This window comes from Oenanthe melanoleuca, chromosome 10, assembly GCF_029582105.1.
Source record: "Oenanthe melanoleuca isolate GR-GAL-2019-014 chromosome 10, OMel1.0, whole genome shotgun sequence".
Lineage (NCBI taxonomy): Eukaryota > Metazoa > Chordata > Aves > Passeriformes > Muscicapidae > Oenanthe > Oenanthe melanoleuca.
Window position 1 is genome coordinate 7684343 of NC_079344.1, and position 15532 is coordinate 7699874.

Genomic DNA, 15532 nt, shown 5'->3' on the forward strand with positions numbered 1-15532 from the left:
TACACCTGACAAAATAACACCATATCTAAAAAGTCTATGAATGAAAGTCTATTCTTTCAGCTTGCAGAAATACTGAAGGGAAAAACTTGCAGGGGGAATGTTTAGCTTTTACCGAGAGGAACAAAAGCAGCTTCTTTGGGTATCTCAACATTAGGCTGTCAAAATACAGGGACTGATCTGCATTTGCCAGATACCTGCAACTCTCTTAGCCCGTTAATGATTTTTTTTTCAATTTTCAGTAAACCTAAAACTAAAAGGCTAAACGCTAACAGTACAAATGACAAAAATGTTTTTGTTTGATACAAAATTAGTAAGGCATCCGGTCACACCAGCTGTATTAAATTGATAACATAATTTAAAAATATGTAAGAACAGAAATATTTTAAATAACCACAATTAAAAAGTAGATGAAGACACTGGACTAACAGGCAAGCATTGATCCTAAGCTGTGCCAAAACTGCATGAAGAAGTGCTAACATGATTCCCACATTCCTTGCATCTTGCTTATCTGGGTGTATTTGCACATCTTTAAGCACAAATAAACAAAGAATTTTATCAGTCCACCAAAGGAGGCTTCTGTCAGTGTATTACAAATGTCTCTAACAAGAATAGCTGCAGATTATAAACTCATATAAGATTTTTACCCAGTGCAAACAGTAAGATCTATGGCCATTTTTTGGATGCCAAGATATTAGGTTTTATGAGGAGAAAAAAAAAAGACATTTAATATTTTGTAGGACTAGTGATTACTCCTGTACATTGTCAACTTTAACCAGCATACTTCTCTAGGTGTGTTTTTAACACTTTTCATCAAAAATGCTGCATTTGCCCACACATGCTTTGTGGCAATTGCTATCAACAGTTCAGTGTTCAGACACAGAGTTTATCAAGGCTGCTCAACCACCTGAATTTTAAATATACCCTTCACTCTGCACAACTTGTTTTTATCAGCTTGACAGTATTTGGACTTGGATAAATGACAGGAATTAGGTTTTCTTCATTTATAAATGTGAAGCAGTCAAAATTTACTCAGAATATTTACAATATTCTTATCAGATAGTAACTATTTCAACACAGATTGTGAAATTCAATCACAGTAATACTACTTGATGTTAGGTTAATTTGCAAAAAATAATAAAATTATTTAAATTAATAACAGCAACTTAATATGCAACAAAAGGTCAAAAGTCAGAATTTCAGAGAGATTGTTGGTGATAACAACAAGCTGGTGAATATTAGGGATCTGTTCTTCTTTATATAGATTCCTGTACCAAGATAATGCTACTGATCCTACAGCACAAAGGAAATATTTTTGATAGCTAATTAGGAAATTTAAAAATATTTTTATAGTGAGAATTCAAATTTTTTTGTAAAATAAATAAATAAATTATGGTTTAATTTATACTCTAGGTAGGTATACTTACCAAGTCTGTATTTTATACATCAAGCATTTACATGTTAAAGACAAATATTAAAGAAAGAATACACATTTCCAATTCAAGTTGAAATTATAAAGCAATGTAGGCCTTTCACAGAGCCTTGAATTCTGACTCTACCCCAAACTGACCTTCCCAAGGAGAAAGCTCTCCTGACCTATCAGTCACCAACTTGTTCAGGAACAGGGATCACTGCCTGAAGCAGATCACAAAGGCAGCAGAGACATGGCTCAAAATCAGCCCTGGTTCTTTCAACTGTTATTTAAAATCCTGAATTCACAGGAAAAGATTGTGACTTCTCACTTACCTTTTCTATAGTATTTAAAGCCATAATTAAATTCCACTGAAGCTGAGTTAGAAACCCCCAGAACTTAGACTTTTTATGGTGAAGTCAGTCATCATATTTAGAATTTCTATTACCCAATACACCTGAATTCATGCAATCTCAGAAAAATTGTCTTAGTTTACTGTCAGAGGTATTTTTTTGACTTCCAAGTCAAACCATATCCATAGGACAGAACGCTGTGTACTTTTTAAAATGCAAGCTAAAGAAACTCACCTCTACATTTCTACCATTTGACTCCTCAACCATGAATTTGGGAACCTGAAAAATTTATTAAAACTTATTTCATAATTAATTCTATTTCACTCAGTGAAATAAATAGTATTTTCAGCTAAGACAATTCACAGTATGAACTGTGAAAATATTTCAGATAAGGAACAAACTAAAACTGATACTTTAGGTGACTACAAGATACCCTTAGAAATATAAAGAAACCAATGCAGGTTTTTTTTCCCCCTAAAACATGCAGAGATAGGTGTAATTACACTTCCGTATCCAAAGGAAAAACATTTGATCTTTATTGTCTTATCCATAAAAAGAATTAAAAATATTTAATACTCCTTTGCTTTCCACATGTCACTTGTCTGAGTCAGAGCTTCTTCTGCAGCAATTTGATTAGTAACAATGTCTTTAAAAATCAGCTAGGTTTAGCAAAAAACAGGGGGCTGGATTGATGATTTTATTGATTAAAACAGGCAAAGACCTCACATATACCTGGATCTACACCTAAATGTGTCTACACACAAAATTTAACACACTGTACAGGCCCCCTGCATCACTGGAAGGATTGGAAGGTTTAAAATTTATCATTTTAGGCTCATCTTTCCTTTATTAACACCACAATCTGTGGAGAACATGCTTGCATAGACTTTTGCCTGCACTTTGCTTAGGCCTACACAAAGTGCTCCTAAAACCCAGGCAAAACTGGGACTTTGGTTTATTAAGCTTTCTCAAATTAAAAACTTGACACCTCACACTCACAGATACATATCTGGGCCAATGCCTGTCTGGTGTTCTGTTCAAAGGCAGGAAGATGTTCTTTCAGATACACTGGGCCACACTGGCATGAGAACATTTTTGAGCATGTTTCTGTGATTCAGTGACATGTGTTTATTCTCTTCTCCAAGTCTGAGAGTAGTCTGATGTTCATACAGATATTTACATAATACTAAAGGAATAATCTTTTTGCAACTTACCCATCAAAAACTAAAGTCCATCAAGAGAGATATGACTCAGCCACTCTTCTGCAATCAGTACATTGTAAAAACAGATTTTTCTGAAAATTTTACAAATGCAAAGATTAAATTAAGTAATCTGAGAACTTTATCTTGCATAAAGAATTGCAATACAAGTATAAATGCATTTTACATCTAAGAATCTCTAATTCTGGCAACACTGCAATGCAGACTGTGCTTTCCTCCTCTCTCATGTACTGCATTCAGAGAGGATTACATCATCTCAAAGAGCCAGAAAAACAGAAATAGACCAGGGAGGCCCATTACAGCAGACACAGAGTAATTAAAAAGACTATAACTTTTTAGTTAGAGAAGGAGATAACTCAAGAAAAGAGGGTCATTATGTTTCTAAAGAGACAAATAAAATCATGTGCAATTTAAGTTCTCGGAAAGGCCAGTAATGCCTTCCATCTGTTCAGAACAGCCTTGGAAGCACAGGAGGAAACTGTTCCTTGATCTAGCAAAGAATTTAAACTAGCAGCTTAAATGTTTGAGCAAATTGTTGGAACCAAAGGTAGTTTGAACTTGATCATCAAATTGATCACTTTCCTGAAATTACTTAGTAAGCATTAAAACAGAGTAATCAGTGTGTTTTTAAGCACTCTGGTATTGCTCAAGGACACTGACATGCCCTATTTTAATAGCAGAGTAGCAAGACAAATTATCTCTTTAAAAAAGTAAATCAGTGAAATGTTATTGACTCCACTGAAACTATTAATACACACATGCTCATTCAGGGATTTCAGGGTAAAATGGTTACCAAAAATTTAAAAAATTAAAAATTTAAACAATTCAATACTTTGTTTTTATATTATCCTAAATTAAAGTGTTTCCATTTTTATGTCAGGTTTCTCCTCTTAGATATATAGTATTAAAAAAAAATTATAATGAAATGTTCCACATATTTTCAAACCTTTTTTGTTTTTTTTGTTCCAGTGGGGGAAAAAGTTCTGGTTCAAAGCTCAAAAGAGCTGATTTTCTGGTTTAAAAGATTTGAGTGAATCAATACTTCCTAATAAAGTAGGCAGGTCTAAAGGAATGTCCTGCTTCGTCCAAAAAGAATGTCATTCTGACAAATCATTGGTAACCACATTATATGAATTCTTCAACAAACCAAAAAGGCATATATAGTCAAATATTTCCCCAGCAGTCTTACTAGTGCAAGAAAAGAGAAAAAGGTAAAATCAGAAACAACTATTCCCCCTTCATCCTCATCAGAACCTTTTGCCTCATGGTTCAGGACTTTCTCTTATCTTAGTAACGGCATGGCCTGATCAAATCTTTCAAACAAAGCTTGATTCAGTATCATCACTCAAGCACAGTTCCAACCACAGAAAATTGCTGTACAGCAGGCAGGCATTTTCCTCCATGGTATAGTTTTAAGAAAAAAGAAAGTTAACAGCAGAGAAGCTGCTCTCTTAAAAGTTTGCCATTTCTACAAAGCTCTTCTGCAGTGCCCAAGGGTCTTGGAAATACAATCTACACTCAAACTAAATTCCAATATTTACATTCATAGGGTTTTACTCAGGACCTGACTCCTACATGTTCACTTCCCCATGCACACGGGTAGTTAAAACAATAGCCAATTGGACTCACCAAATCTTGAGACTCTAATAATTCTTCAAAAATAAAAGAAGGCTTTTGTATTTTCTGCTGACAGACATTAAGAATTGCTCTCACTCAAATGTATTAAAAAAACTCCCAAAATAACATGCAAATGTTTAAACTATAGACAACTAAAACTGACAGTCAAAGCTATTACTCCAGCATACAGACAGCATGCTCACTCTAGGTTCTTCCAATACACAAAATGCTACTACACATCCTTAGATATTAAGAAACATACTAAATATGTGAAAGATATGTAAAGGCACTTAATCACAAAGACAGAACTTTCATTTCCTTCTCACCACCTCCACAATATTATACTATTACTATTCATGTACTTCTAAAATGCACACTGAAGAAAAAGTGACAAATCTGCCACTATTCCCATGTATTCAGTATTTAGTTTCCGAGCTGGAAGTTCTATGAAGGTTGCAGATTAGCTGAAGTTGATCCTAAAGGCTGAATATTGAGCAAGTGTTACTATGGAGCAGCACTCTCAACCAGGCCAAGGAACCTCACAGAAGAGATCCCATGTTCCCTTCAGAGAGATGCAAAACAAGCAGAGAGGAATGCAGCAGCACAATTCTTCCAGTGAATAAATATGCTCTAGGGATACTACTGGGCATGAGGGAAAATACAGGGTAAAAAAAAAAATCTATATCTTCTGGAATTCTACAGGTCACAGGGCAGGAAACACCTGGGAAGGCCCAGCTAGGAATGGGAGGATTTCCTCCCTGCCCAGGTAGCTGGAACATTGGAATTTTGGAAACACGGAAATTTGAATTTTTTGTGCTGTTAGGCACAGACTTTTAAAAGAGTACCCTTTTTGACTTGAGGTTTTGGAGAAGGTTTCCAAAATTAAATGATAGAACTAGAATCACTGGCGTGTAGTTTGAATAGAAGTGTGTAATGTCATATGGTGAAGGGTTTGGAATTTGGGAGTTTAGAATATAGCAATAGGTAAGGGACAAGATGGAGGTTTTAGGGCAGTGGTTTCTTCTTGCCCCACTTCTTCTTGGGTAGAGGTAGTACTTGTTAATTGGATAAAAAATGCCACACTGCGGGTCACAGGTGTTTGGTCATTGGGTCAAAAGTAAAAATAATGTCGGTGTTAGTTTTTAATTGGACTGTTTGGCTTTAAAAGACCTTGTAACAAGGAACATACATTGCCATTTCTTCATTTTTAGCTTATGAGCTACAAGTGCTCTAGCACTCACTGTACTGTAGATAAGAATCAATAACCAACTAAGTCCGAACACGAAATTCCATCTCTTATGCATTCAATCCCCACTCTGACTGAAAAAAGAAGATAAAATGTAATATAGTGGTGATCCCGTGTGAGGACGGCACCTGCTAGAGTCAGGGTCGGGACCTCCCTGAATAAAGAGAGATAACGAAAGCAGCTGGAAGCTGGAGAAGTCCCCGGGGTGAAAAAAAGAAGAAAAAGGAGCTCGGAAATCCCTAGAAGCTGGTGAAAGGTGACCCAGAAACCCGTGGTGCTGGCCATTCGTGGAAACGGGGGAGCTGAGGAGGAGAAACTGACGGCAAAAAGGTACGCCGCAGGGTTAATCTATTACAATTATGTGAAATGCAATGTCCAGATTGGAGAGAGAATACCTGTAATCCCAAATATAACTTAAAATAATAAGAATAGTAATAATAATAATGATAATGATAATGATAATGATAATGATGATGATGATAATAATAATAATAATAATAATAATAATAATAATAATAATAATAATAATAATAATAATAATAATAATAACAATAGTACTGGAAATGGTTTTTGGCCAGGTTTTTGTGACACAAAACACGGAACAGCCCACGCGAGGCGTGAGGCGCCCTCACCAACACAAACCCCTCAGCCAGGGGCGGCCCGCGGCAGCCGCGCTCAGCCCCGGGGCTGCTTCCGCTCCCGCCTCCCGCGGCGGCCGAGCCCGGCACTTTCGTTCCGGGGCCTGCGAGGGCCGCGCCGGAGCGACGGCGGGCGGCGGGTGAGGAGCGGGCGGTGCGGGGGGCCCGGAGCCGGGCGAGGAGCGGCCGAGGAGCTCCCGCCCCGCCGCGGCGAAGGCGGCGGGACAGAGGAGGCAGCGGGCTCGGAGTGTCCGGGGGCCGCGCTGTGCGCGGGGCGAGCTCCGCGGCCCGCGGTAGGAAGCGGCTCTGCACCCGCAGGGGCCCCGATGGCGCTGCGGCGGCGGGACGGGCCCGTGCGGACACGCCCGAGCCGCAGGACCGCGCTGTTTCTGCCGTGGCCGCGGCCGCGGCTGCGAGCGCCGCTCCGGACCCGGGCTGCGCCCCCTCGCTCGGCTGATCGCAGCGAGCGGCGGCACAGGGAGAGCTTACGGCACCCCATGAGCCTCACACACCCCGACATGCACCTACGTTTTCCTGGAATTGCAGTGTGGAGGCAATGATTTACCAGATGATTTTGGAGATGAGGTGTTGTTATTTAGCCGTAAAAATATGTCTAAAATGAGATTTGGCTCCTAGAATTCTGATCTGTCATTTTCTGAAGTGTACTGTATGTATAGCGCTGCAGCCTGGGCACAGCTATTATTCTGAGGCCACAGCGTGTCCCTTGTCAGTATCGATAACAAAAGTGCTCCAGGGGGTCACCGTGTAAGCATTTACATTACACTGAGAAGAATCAGTTTGCAGCCGGGGAATGCATGTCCAATTCCAGGGCCTCTCGCCCTCGGCTTCTTGGGGAAACTCGATAGTAGCGCAGGTTACTCTGAGATGTAAAGTATACTGGCTTTATCTCAGAGAAACTTGAAAGCGAATTGCACTAGAAAATTCATATGCATATTAGATTTTGTGTTTGAGTGGACATCCCTGACCTTTCAAAAGTTAGACTTTGGCAGAGGGAGAGAGGAAGGCATGCATGAGTATTTAATTTTACCAGAAAATAACAGTTTTTTCTGGGATTGATTTTAATTTTGTGTTGGAAACGTAGCTGAGTTTTTTCGTTTTATTACTTTCCAATTTTATTACACTTGATTTTATTTAAAGGCTTAATTTTGGATTAGATTTCAGGACTTACTGTTAATTTGTTTTTGTTAAACGTGACTTTGCTACATCATTTCATAAGTGTGATCCTTGCATGAAAAAAAGTAAACCTAAATTAGCTGAAAGTAAGTACTGAGAATAACTTCTTTCATTGCAAGTGATGCAGCACAAAGTGCCAAAGGCAGTTTATAACTAGTGCAGGCTCCTGGCTGAGGGCTGCTGTGAGGATGAGAGCACCCAAGTGATCAGTCAGAATCTACAGCAGCACTAATTCTTTCTGCCCTGGGGTGGGCACATGCCTTGCTCACAGTGCATGGTGAAAATTCTCTGCCAGCTGCAGAAGTGAGATGACAGCTGTCCTGAAGAAAGCCTGAAAAAAGTCCAGCAGGGGTACTAAATAAACACAAACTTGCAGAAGTCTAGACTGGGTCAGCACTTACTATCTGGTACATGGGGCACCAAAGCCCTCTTCTAGCTGTTACTTTTCAGCCTCATGCTTTTCTGGAAAATTTCTTCTATTTCACAGAGTTCTATCCAAGGGGGATTTCATTCAGATTATTTGGTTGGCCCACGCTCAGTAAATTTTAGGATGGAGATCTAAGTTTGCACAATTAGCTTTTGTCTTACAAATTTCTGTCCTGTAGGAATATTATTCCTTGTCAGTATTCATGCTGGAGACTAATGGGATTGCTCATCTAGGTAAACACTTCTTACCAGTGTTTTCATAAACTTTTAAGCACAGGTCTTAACAACAGAGAAATAATAGACTTCTGCAGGAGTTAAGTGAGTGGGATAATAAATGTACATCTGTGAATTAAGGATACAGATCTCAGGCTCTCCTGAAATCTCTTGAATGAGATGATCTTATTATTCTTTTGGTTGTAGGAAATACCTTCTATGATGAGATGTTTTTATTAAATGGGATAATTGATAGTAATTGGATTTTTATTTAACAACATTTTGTCTGTTTCAGCTAACCATGTCTTTAAATTCACCTATACTTTTAAATGAAGAAAACACTCAAGGAGCAAAAAGAAATAATGGGTGTTTGGAAAGCGTACTGCAGACTCCATCATCGTTTCAAGATAATCCACTGCAACAATTACAGTTAGCATCCCAGGAAGTACTGAAGAAGGCAAAAAAGAGTGGGAGATCAAAATGCCCCCGATGCAATAGTTCAAGAATGTTTTATTGTTACACATGCTTTGTTCCTGTTGAAACTGTCCCTACCACAGAAATTCCAACTGTGAAGGTTAATATTTTCTAACTATTTTTTATAACATCTTTTAGTTTTTCGTTACTGTGGGCAGAGAATAATTTGTCTGCAGCCATTTCTGTTCTGACTAATTCTTTATAGACATTCATCTTGAACACAGCTATAAGTATGAATAAACTACAGTTAGATAAAATTACTGTTCTTACTTGAGGAATTACATGTACAAACACTGAAAATGTTCCAATCCTCACATAAACATTTGTGTATCTTCTAGATGAGAATATAGGCTGAAGTCACTCAGCTTCTCATGCAACTATGTTTTCACAGTTGTTGAAAGTTTAGTTTCTAATAACTCTGGCCAGAGCACATTATATTGTGAATAAAACGTTTGTGCATAGCCAAAGGTCAGTTTTACATAAAATGTGACCTAAAAGACATTCCTATATGTCATGGTTCTGTAATTCAGATAACTACTCTTCAAATACAAAAAGTGTAATGCCTTTCAGCTAAGATACTTAGGGAAACTGTCAGAGGACTGAGACATTTTGCAAAATCAGTTAGGATCCAAGTTGCATTTTGAAGATGCTGGAGTTTGAAAGCATCATAAAAATACTTTAGAAGTACTTTGGAAATTTTACCTAGGAAACTTAGGTGTATTTTCATTGAAATAGCCATTTTCACATTTGGGTGAATACCTAATAGAGATAAGTATTCATATTTAGAACCATTATATTGCTCAAATTAAGACCACATCCAGCTTACCTTATTGATTCTATTCCTGGAGATTTTGCCACGCTACTGCTGGCAGCATTCCGTCATTGCTTACTTAGGGTTTGCATAAAGTGAAAAAGTACTTCTTCTGATTTGTCTCTAGTTTAGTTGTAAAACTATCAAAAAATATCAGATATGTTTTAATTACACACCCATAGGAATTTCTTCCAAATTTTGAGTAACTTTCTGTGCATGTATGTAAATGTGATTATAAATACTGCTTTTCTCTTCTTTTACTCTAGTTACCTTTGAAGATTGACATTATTAAACACCCAAATGAAACTGATGGCAAAAGTACTGCTGTGCATGCTAAGCTGCTGGCGCCTGATGATGTTACAATTTATAAATACCCATGCATTCCAGAATATGGAGAGAAGAGACATGAAGTAAGAGATTCTCTAGAGACAGCCAGACTTTATGCTGGGGAGGTGCAGCTTCCTCCTGCAGTGGTACTGCCCTGCTGAGAGGAAGCTGCTGTTCCATTAGTGCAGTCCATCCTCAAAGCTTAGCTCTGGAAACACAGAGTTCTGGACTGAGCCCTTTTCTCCAAAGCTGAGAACAACTGCAGCACTGAAGAAAACTGTTCTTTAATATAACAATTCCTGTTGTTTTATTAGATTTTATTGACACTTGGATCTCTTTTGTTTTCGTCTTTCAGATAGGACTTGTATTTCCTGGCCCCAATTCAGTTTCAGTAAAAGATATTGCTTTCCATCTCCGAAAGTACACCAAGAAAGGTGTCTCTGCTAGTGACGATGACTGTTCCAGAGAGCCACTACTTAAACAAGCAAAAATAGAACTTGAAGAAGAAGAAAATCCAAATGAATGCATCTCAAACAGCAGGAGTGAAGGCACTAGACTGAAGAAAATAATATTTATCGACAGTACCTGGAATCAAACTAACAAGATAATAACTGATGAACGACTTCAAGGTAAAAAAAATACAAGTTGATACTGAGATGTTATTGCTGCAGAAATAATTATATCTGTATATATATATCTCTAACAGACCTGAGCACATGTAAGCTTGTATGTACCTCCATATCTGAGTGTATATGAAGGATTCAGCAGCCTGTTCCAGGGCTGTGGAATGCTTCCTGAGCCAAAGACTCCATTACATTTCATGTCATATAATTTATTTTGAAAAAGCAGAATACTAGTACTAAGAGAGCATTCACATTCATTTGTCTCACTTCTCCATTGGAGCAAATTTCCTCACTCTGTCACTCTGTCACGGGAGCTGTCACATTAGACAGTAGAACAGTAGTTGGAATGGCCTCAGAAGGAAGCCAGAAAGATTTCCTTTTCAGGTAGCTGCCTGCTTTCCAGGGACCCACGGGACCAGTTGTGTACATGTACAGGCCTCAGGAAGGAAAATGAGGGATTTTAGGAGGTTCAGCACAGGTTTGTCATGGCTTGGGTTCTCTTTCTCTTGATGTTTATAATGAACATTTCCATGATCTCACTATTTCAGACACAAAGGGAATGGCTGCTTGCCCTCCACACCCTTCCAGCTCTGAAAGCAGAAACTGGTAATTCTGCAAAAAGTTTTTGTCTTAGGTTCTTTACAAGAAGTTTACATTTAAGCATTCTAATTAAAACCACAGAAGACAAAACAATTTAGCAATAGCATTCCATTTCCTTTGAGATGCATAGGAGTTTGAAAATACTTTCATTAGTGCAAGAAGTGCACTTAGCTGGGAGGCAGGTTGTTGTTTATATGCTATATATATATATATATATATACATACATATATATATACATACATACATACATACATGTATACTGCTACTGCTTTGCACTATCCTACAAGGATTGTACAAGGAATTTCACAAACTTTCTTATATAGAAGATAAAAGTTGCCTTGCTGTCTAGTCAGTGTATTAAAGAATCCCACATGTTATTATGATGTATTGGCTAATTAAAATCCTGTTATAAGTACTTAGTTTAACACAAAAGATACTCTATCAGCTACACTGAAGTATTACCGTATAGATTAGAGGAACTGCATGTTGCAAATTAATGTAAAGCATTTGAAACTTACTTTAAGAGGATGAATTAAAGGAAAGTAACAGGCAGACGGGGGAGCTGAAAATTTTCATGGAAGCCTATGCATATATTAGTCAAAAAGCCTTAATTTGTCTTATTTTGGAGCTCTTCAGTGTTTTTCAGTTTCCCCATGACAATGCTGGTTTGGTGGGCTACTCTCTCATTTCTAGAACATCTCAGTTCCAGCTGTTTTGCAGCCCCCTGGGTTCCTGATCACCTTGCAGGATTGCTGTGAGGTTTCATATGTCGTGCATAGTGTCACGTCAGTTTCTAGTGTGGGAGAACTTCACCAATCCACATACTGGATGTAACAGTGCACGCAGCCCATGTGTGCATTGCTTTCCTTAGTACTTGTCATAAAGAACATAAATTGCATTAATACCCCTTTTAGAGATTGCAGTTTTCACTTCCAAGATGAATGGGGCAGTTTCCCTAGGCATAAACTGATGACATTTTTATGTTGTACATATATGAAAAATAGAGAACTGTTTTCATTTTTCAGTTCAATTGCAAATGAAGTCATCATCCAACAAAATATTCATCATATGCTAAAGTTCAAAAAGGAGTGTTCATAATTCCAAATAAAAAGTAATTGCCATACTTACTAAGATTAAGTTACAAGAAATACTGAATGAAAACATTAATGAAGCCAAGAAAATGTAAAGAAAAGCCTTGTGTGTTGTAAGCCTATATTTATATAGACAGTAAGTCTAGTAAATTGTGTTACAACAGAAAGCAAATGAGTACATCAGTCTTAAAATAAGCTGAGAGAACTTGGACAAAAAATAATTATGTATCTTGGAAAATATGCTTAATATATCTTTAGAAAACAAAACTAAATCAGTTAAAGACAAGGAATAGATGAGAGTTGGTAATGTCTAGGATTGATTACTTCATTAAAAGTGATCACTAGATGAGAAAACAAACAGTTGAATCTAATGTTCATGATGACTTTATGAGTGATGGAGCTTATTGGCAATATCACCTTGATTGTTAAAGAAACTGATTGCTTTGGGTTTTCTTCCTGTAAATTTGAACTGCTTTGTATTAGCCAAACATTTTATTAGCTTATACATTAGTATTGCAGGGTTTAATATGAATGGTGCATCTCTGTAAGCAAACATTGCCTTTGGCTGTATGCATACAGTACAGATGAAACATGCTCAGTAAACTTTTATCCTTAACTCCCTCTGGTTCCATTTTTTTTTATGAAAGGCCCTAAAAGATTTTTTTTTTTAACGTGACTGATAACTGCGTTTGTGGTAAGCGTAGTAGTGTCCGTGGTCTTGCTTTCAGTGAATTTTGTTTGTATTCAAACCACAACTGCATGGAAGTTTATGTTGGAGGAATCATCCCTGAGATTTATTTTTATTTTACTGCTTTTGGGTTAAAGCATTGCTGGATTTGATGGAAGTTTTCATTTTGGTTGGGGCTGAGAATTCAAGTGTTGAAAACTCTTCAGGGCAACAAGCTTACAGTTTCCTACTGCTATTTTAAGTTTTACATGTGTAGGATTATTAGAGATAATAATTAGACTATGCTATTTTGAGATTTTGGTTCTGAAATGCCAATAATAAATTTAAATTTAGGGAGCATCTCTCCTGTTCAGGTTTTTTTTTAAATGCTGTAATTGAGATTTCTTCTACAATACAGAATACCATACATTACCAACTGCAAAGCAAACAACTAAATCCCTCTTGCAAATCTGAAAACAATTAAACACCATTTGTAGGTTAAAAATGTAGTAATTCTACATGTAGTGGTAGGCTCTAACATGAATTTGGACCTTACTGAAACTTCCCTTTTCATAACTTCCAAGCAATTCTTAGACCATATTGGTTTTTGTACTGTTATCTGTGTTAAATGTCCTATCAGACAGAGTATCAGATTGTGATAGAAAAAGATAACTTTACAATCTGTTTCTGATTTTGTTGACAAGTGTGTACCCTGTTATTCATGATCCAACTGCCCATCCTGTTTACAAAGTGATAACATATTAAAGTGGTTTCAGTTTTGAATAGTTTGTGTATCCTAGGAAACATAAAAACCAAGATGCATGTTTAAAATTCATCTGAATAATAGAACAGTTATAGAGACTATAAATAGATTAAAGACTTCTTGTGCCATATAGGCACCAAATTCCCTCTTTCATCTTAAGTGGGAATGCTTTTAGTATCTAATAAAGCTAATTATGAGATGCTGTCATACTTACTCCTGAGTAATTTCGGTGAGATTTCAGTTTCAGCATAAATGAAAAGTTCCTGGCTCTTGCAAATAGTTTTCACTTCAGCAACACTAACAGTCTGAGATACTCTGTTTTACACTTGAAAAGCATTAACTTTGCAAAAGATGAAATAATAATTTTATGATCATTGATGAGTCTTGGTAAGTGTGGGTTTCCATCTTGCTGTGTGAAGTGACTCTGCAGTTTACTGAGGGCTGTGTGAAAGCATAGCCTATAATTCACTGCAGGTATGAAGATTGTAACCTAGGACTTACAGCACTTCATCAAATTCCAAAGTGGTCCAAAAAAGAGGATAAAATTATTGCCTTAGTTGTACAGATGAAAAATGGAGGTACAGGAAGATAAATTATTTTCATGCAGGCACTGAGCAGGCTAGCAGCAAAGTCAGATAACAAAACCAAAGTCTTCTTTGACATTCTGGCCACTAATCCACATTGACTAATCTAGTTCCATCTTTTTTCCTTTACAGGGTTACTGCAAATTGAGTTGAAGACAAGGAAAACTTGCTTTTGGCGTCATCAGAAGGGAAAACCAGATACATACCTTTCCACAATAGAAGCAATTTATTATTTCCTTGTGGACTATCATCAGGAGATTTTGAAGGAGAGCTACAAAGGACAATATGATAATCTGCTTTTTTTCTTTTCATTTATGTATTCATTGATTAAAGATGCCAAGTGTTGTGCAGGAAAAGAGTAAACTGTCTGTTGGTGCATGACACTACTTTTTTTTGTAATTATAAACTGCACAAACATAACTGGGATTTATTTTTTAGAAATAGATTGTACTCTATATAACGTCCAAAAGGGAGCTGCAGACTTCATCCTGCACACTTGAGGTTGTAGAAGTGCTCAGATAACCAGTCTGATGAGAGTTACTTATTTGAGAACAGTTACATTTTGCTAAATATTGCTGTAGCTCAACTTGCAGACCTTATGTGCTCACTCTGATGAGCACATTTCCAGAGATGGGAGGGGAGGACTTGACCCCTCTTACCATAAGGAGTGATCTCTTTTGACTGTAAGAAGGAAGTAGCATGCTGGCTTTTCATTGTTACGAATACTTAGGTCAGATGTTTTCTTTGTGGTTTGTACAGCAATACTGATTTCACCTTCATGGTGTAAAGGCTTACTGAAATGAGCAGATGGTGTTTAGTTGCCAGGGAGAGTGGCAGTAATACAGTATGAAAGAGGACATTAACTGAAGATGAATTATATACTTTCAAGATTGATTCTGGAAAATTCTTCTAGTAAAAAAAAAATGGTCTCTTTAAACACTGTTACACAGTGTATAATTTCTGTAGTACCATTCATGTACTGTTATGATTATTCTCCACTTCTTGGATAATTTTAGACTACTTCAAACAAATTTGGTTAAGTGTTTATTACTGTTATGTAATATCATTATTTGGGGGACTGCTAATGTAACAAGTGTCACTATGGCGTATTGTAGGCTCCAAAAATAAAAGGTGGTGGTTCTGACCACAGCATTTCTGACAAGGCTTCCTTCAGGCTGTGAATCTGCTGTTTTTTCTTTCACAGTAATGGGGCACATTAGAACAGTATAAGTAAACTTTGTGCTGATGGGAGTTTTGTCATAGATGTAGTGCTGCT

General features: G+C 37.3%; 2 protein-coding genes across 6 annotated transcripts in view; one reads left to right on the top strand and one right to left on the bottom strand.

The window, feature by feature from the left end:
- The first annotated feature begins 6515 nt into the window (after positions 1–6515).
- On the top strand, positions 6516–15424 carry DTWD1 (DTW domain containing 1). Of its 2 annotated transcripts, none has more exons than XM_056499661.1 (5): positions 6516–6622; positions 8611–8889; positions 9867–10010; positions 10283–10556; positions 14389–15424. In XM_056499661.1, the coding sequence occupies exons 2-5, from the start codon at positions 8617–8619 to the stop codon at positions 14616–14618; spliced, it is 921 nt and encodes a 306-aa protein (XP_056355636.1). In that variant the 5' UTR covers positions 6516–6622; positions 8611–8616; the 3' UTR covers positions 14619–15424. The 2 variants fall into 2 exon arrangements, with proteins under 2 accessions (XP_056355636.1, XP_056355635.1); XM_056499660.1 differs by lacking the exon at positions 6516–6622 and adding an exon at positions 6979–7067.
- LOC130257296 (uncharacterized) overlaps positions 9616–15532 on the bottom strand; it is a 45829-nt gene continuing 39912 nt past the window's right edge. For all 4 annotated transcript variants that reach the window (XR_008841305.1, XR_008841304.1, XR_008841306.1 and 1 more), the window contains one exon: positions 9616–9740. Coding sequence is in view for 1 of the 4 variants with exons in the window: in XM_056499663.1 (XP_056355638.1) it covers positions 9724–9740 (17 nt within the window). In the remaining 3 variants the exon portion in view is untranslated. The remainder of the gene's footprint in view (positions 9741–15532) is intronic.

Bases quoted from the DNA above. Each gene is read 5' to 3' on its own strand.
- DTWD1 (XM_056499661.1), top strand. From the start codon at position 8,617: ATGTCTTTAAATTCACCTATACTTTTAAATGAAGAAAACACTCAAGGA. The intron at 10,011-10,282 runs GTAAGAGATTCT...TTCGTCTTTCAG, and splicing joins ATGGAGAGAAGAGACATGAA to ATAGGACTTGTATTTCCTGG. The intron at 10,557-14,388 runs GTAAAAAAAATA...TTTCCTTTACAG, and splicing joins AACTGATGAACGACTTCAAG to GGTTACTGCAAATTGAGTTG.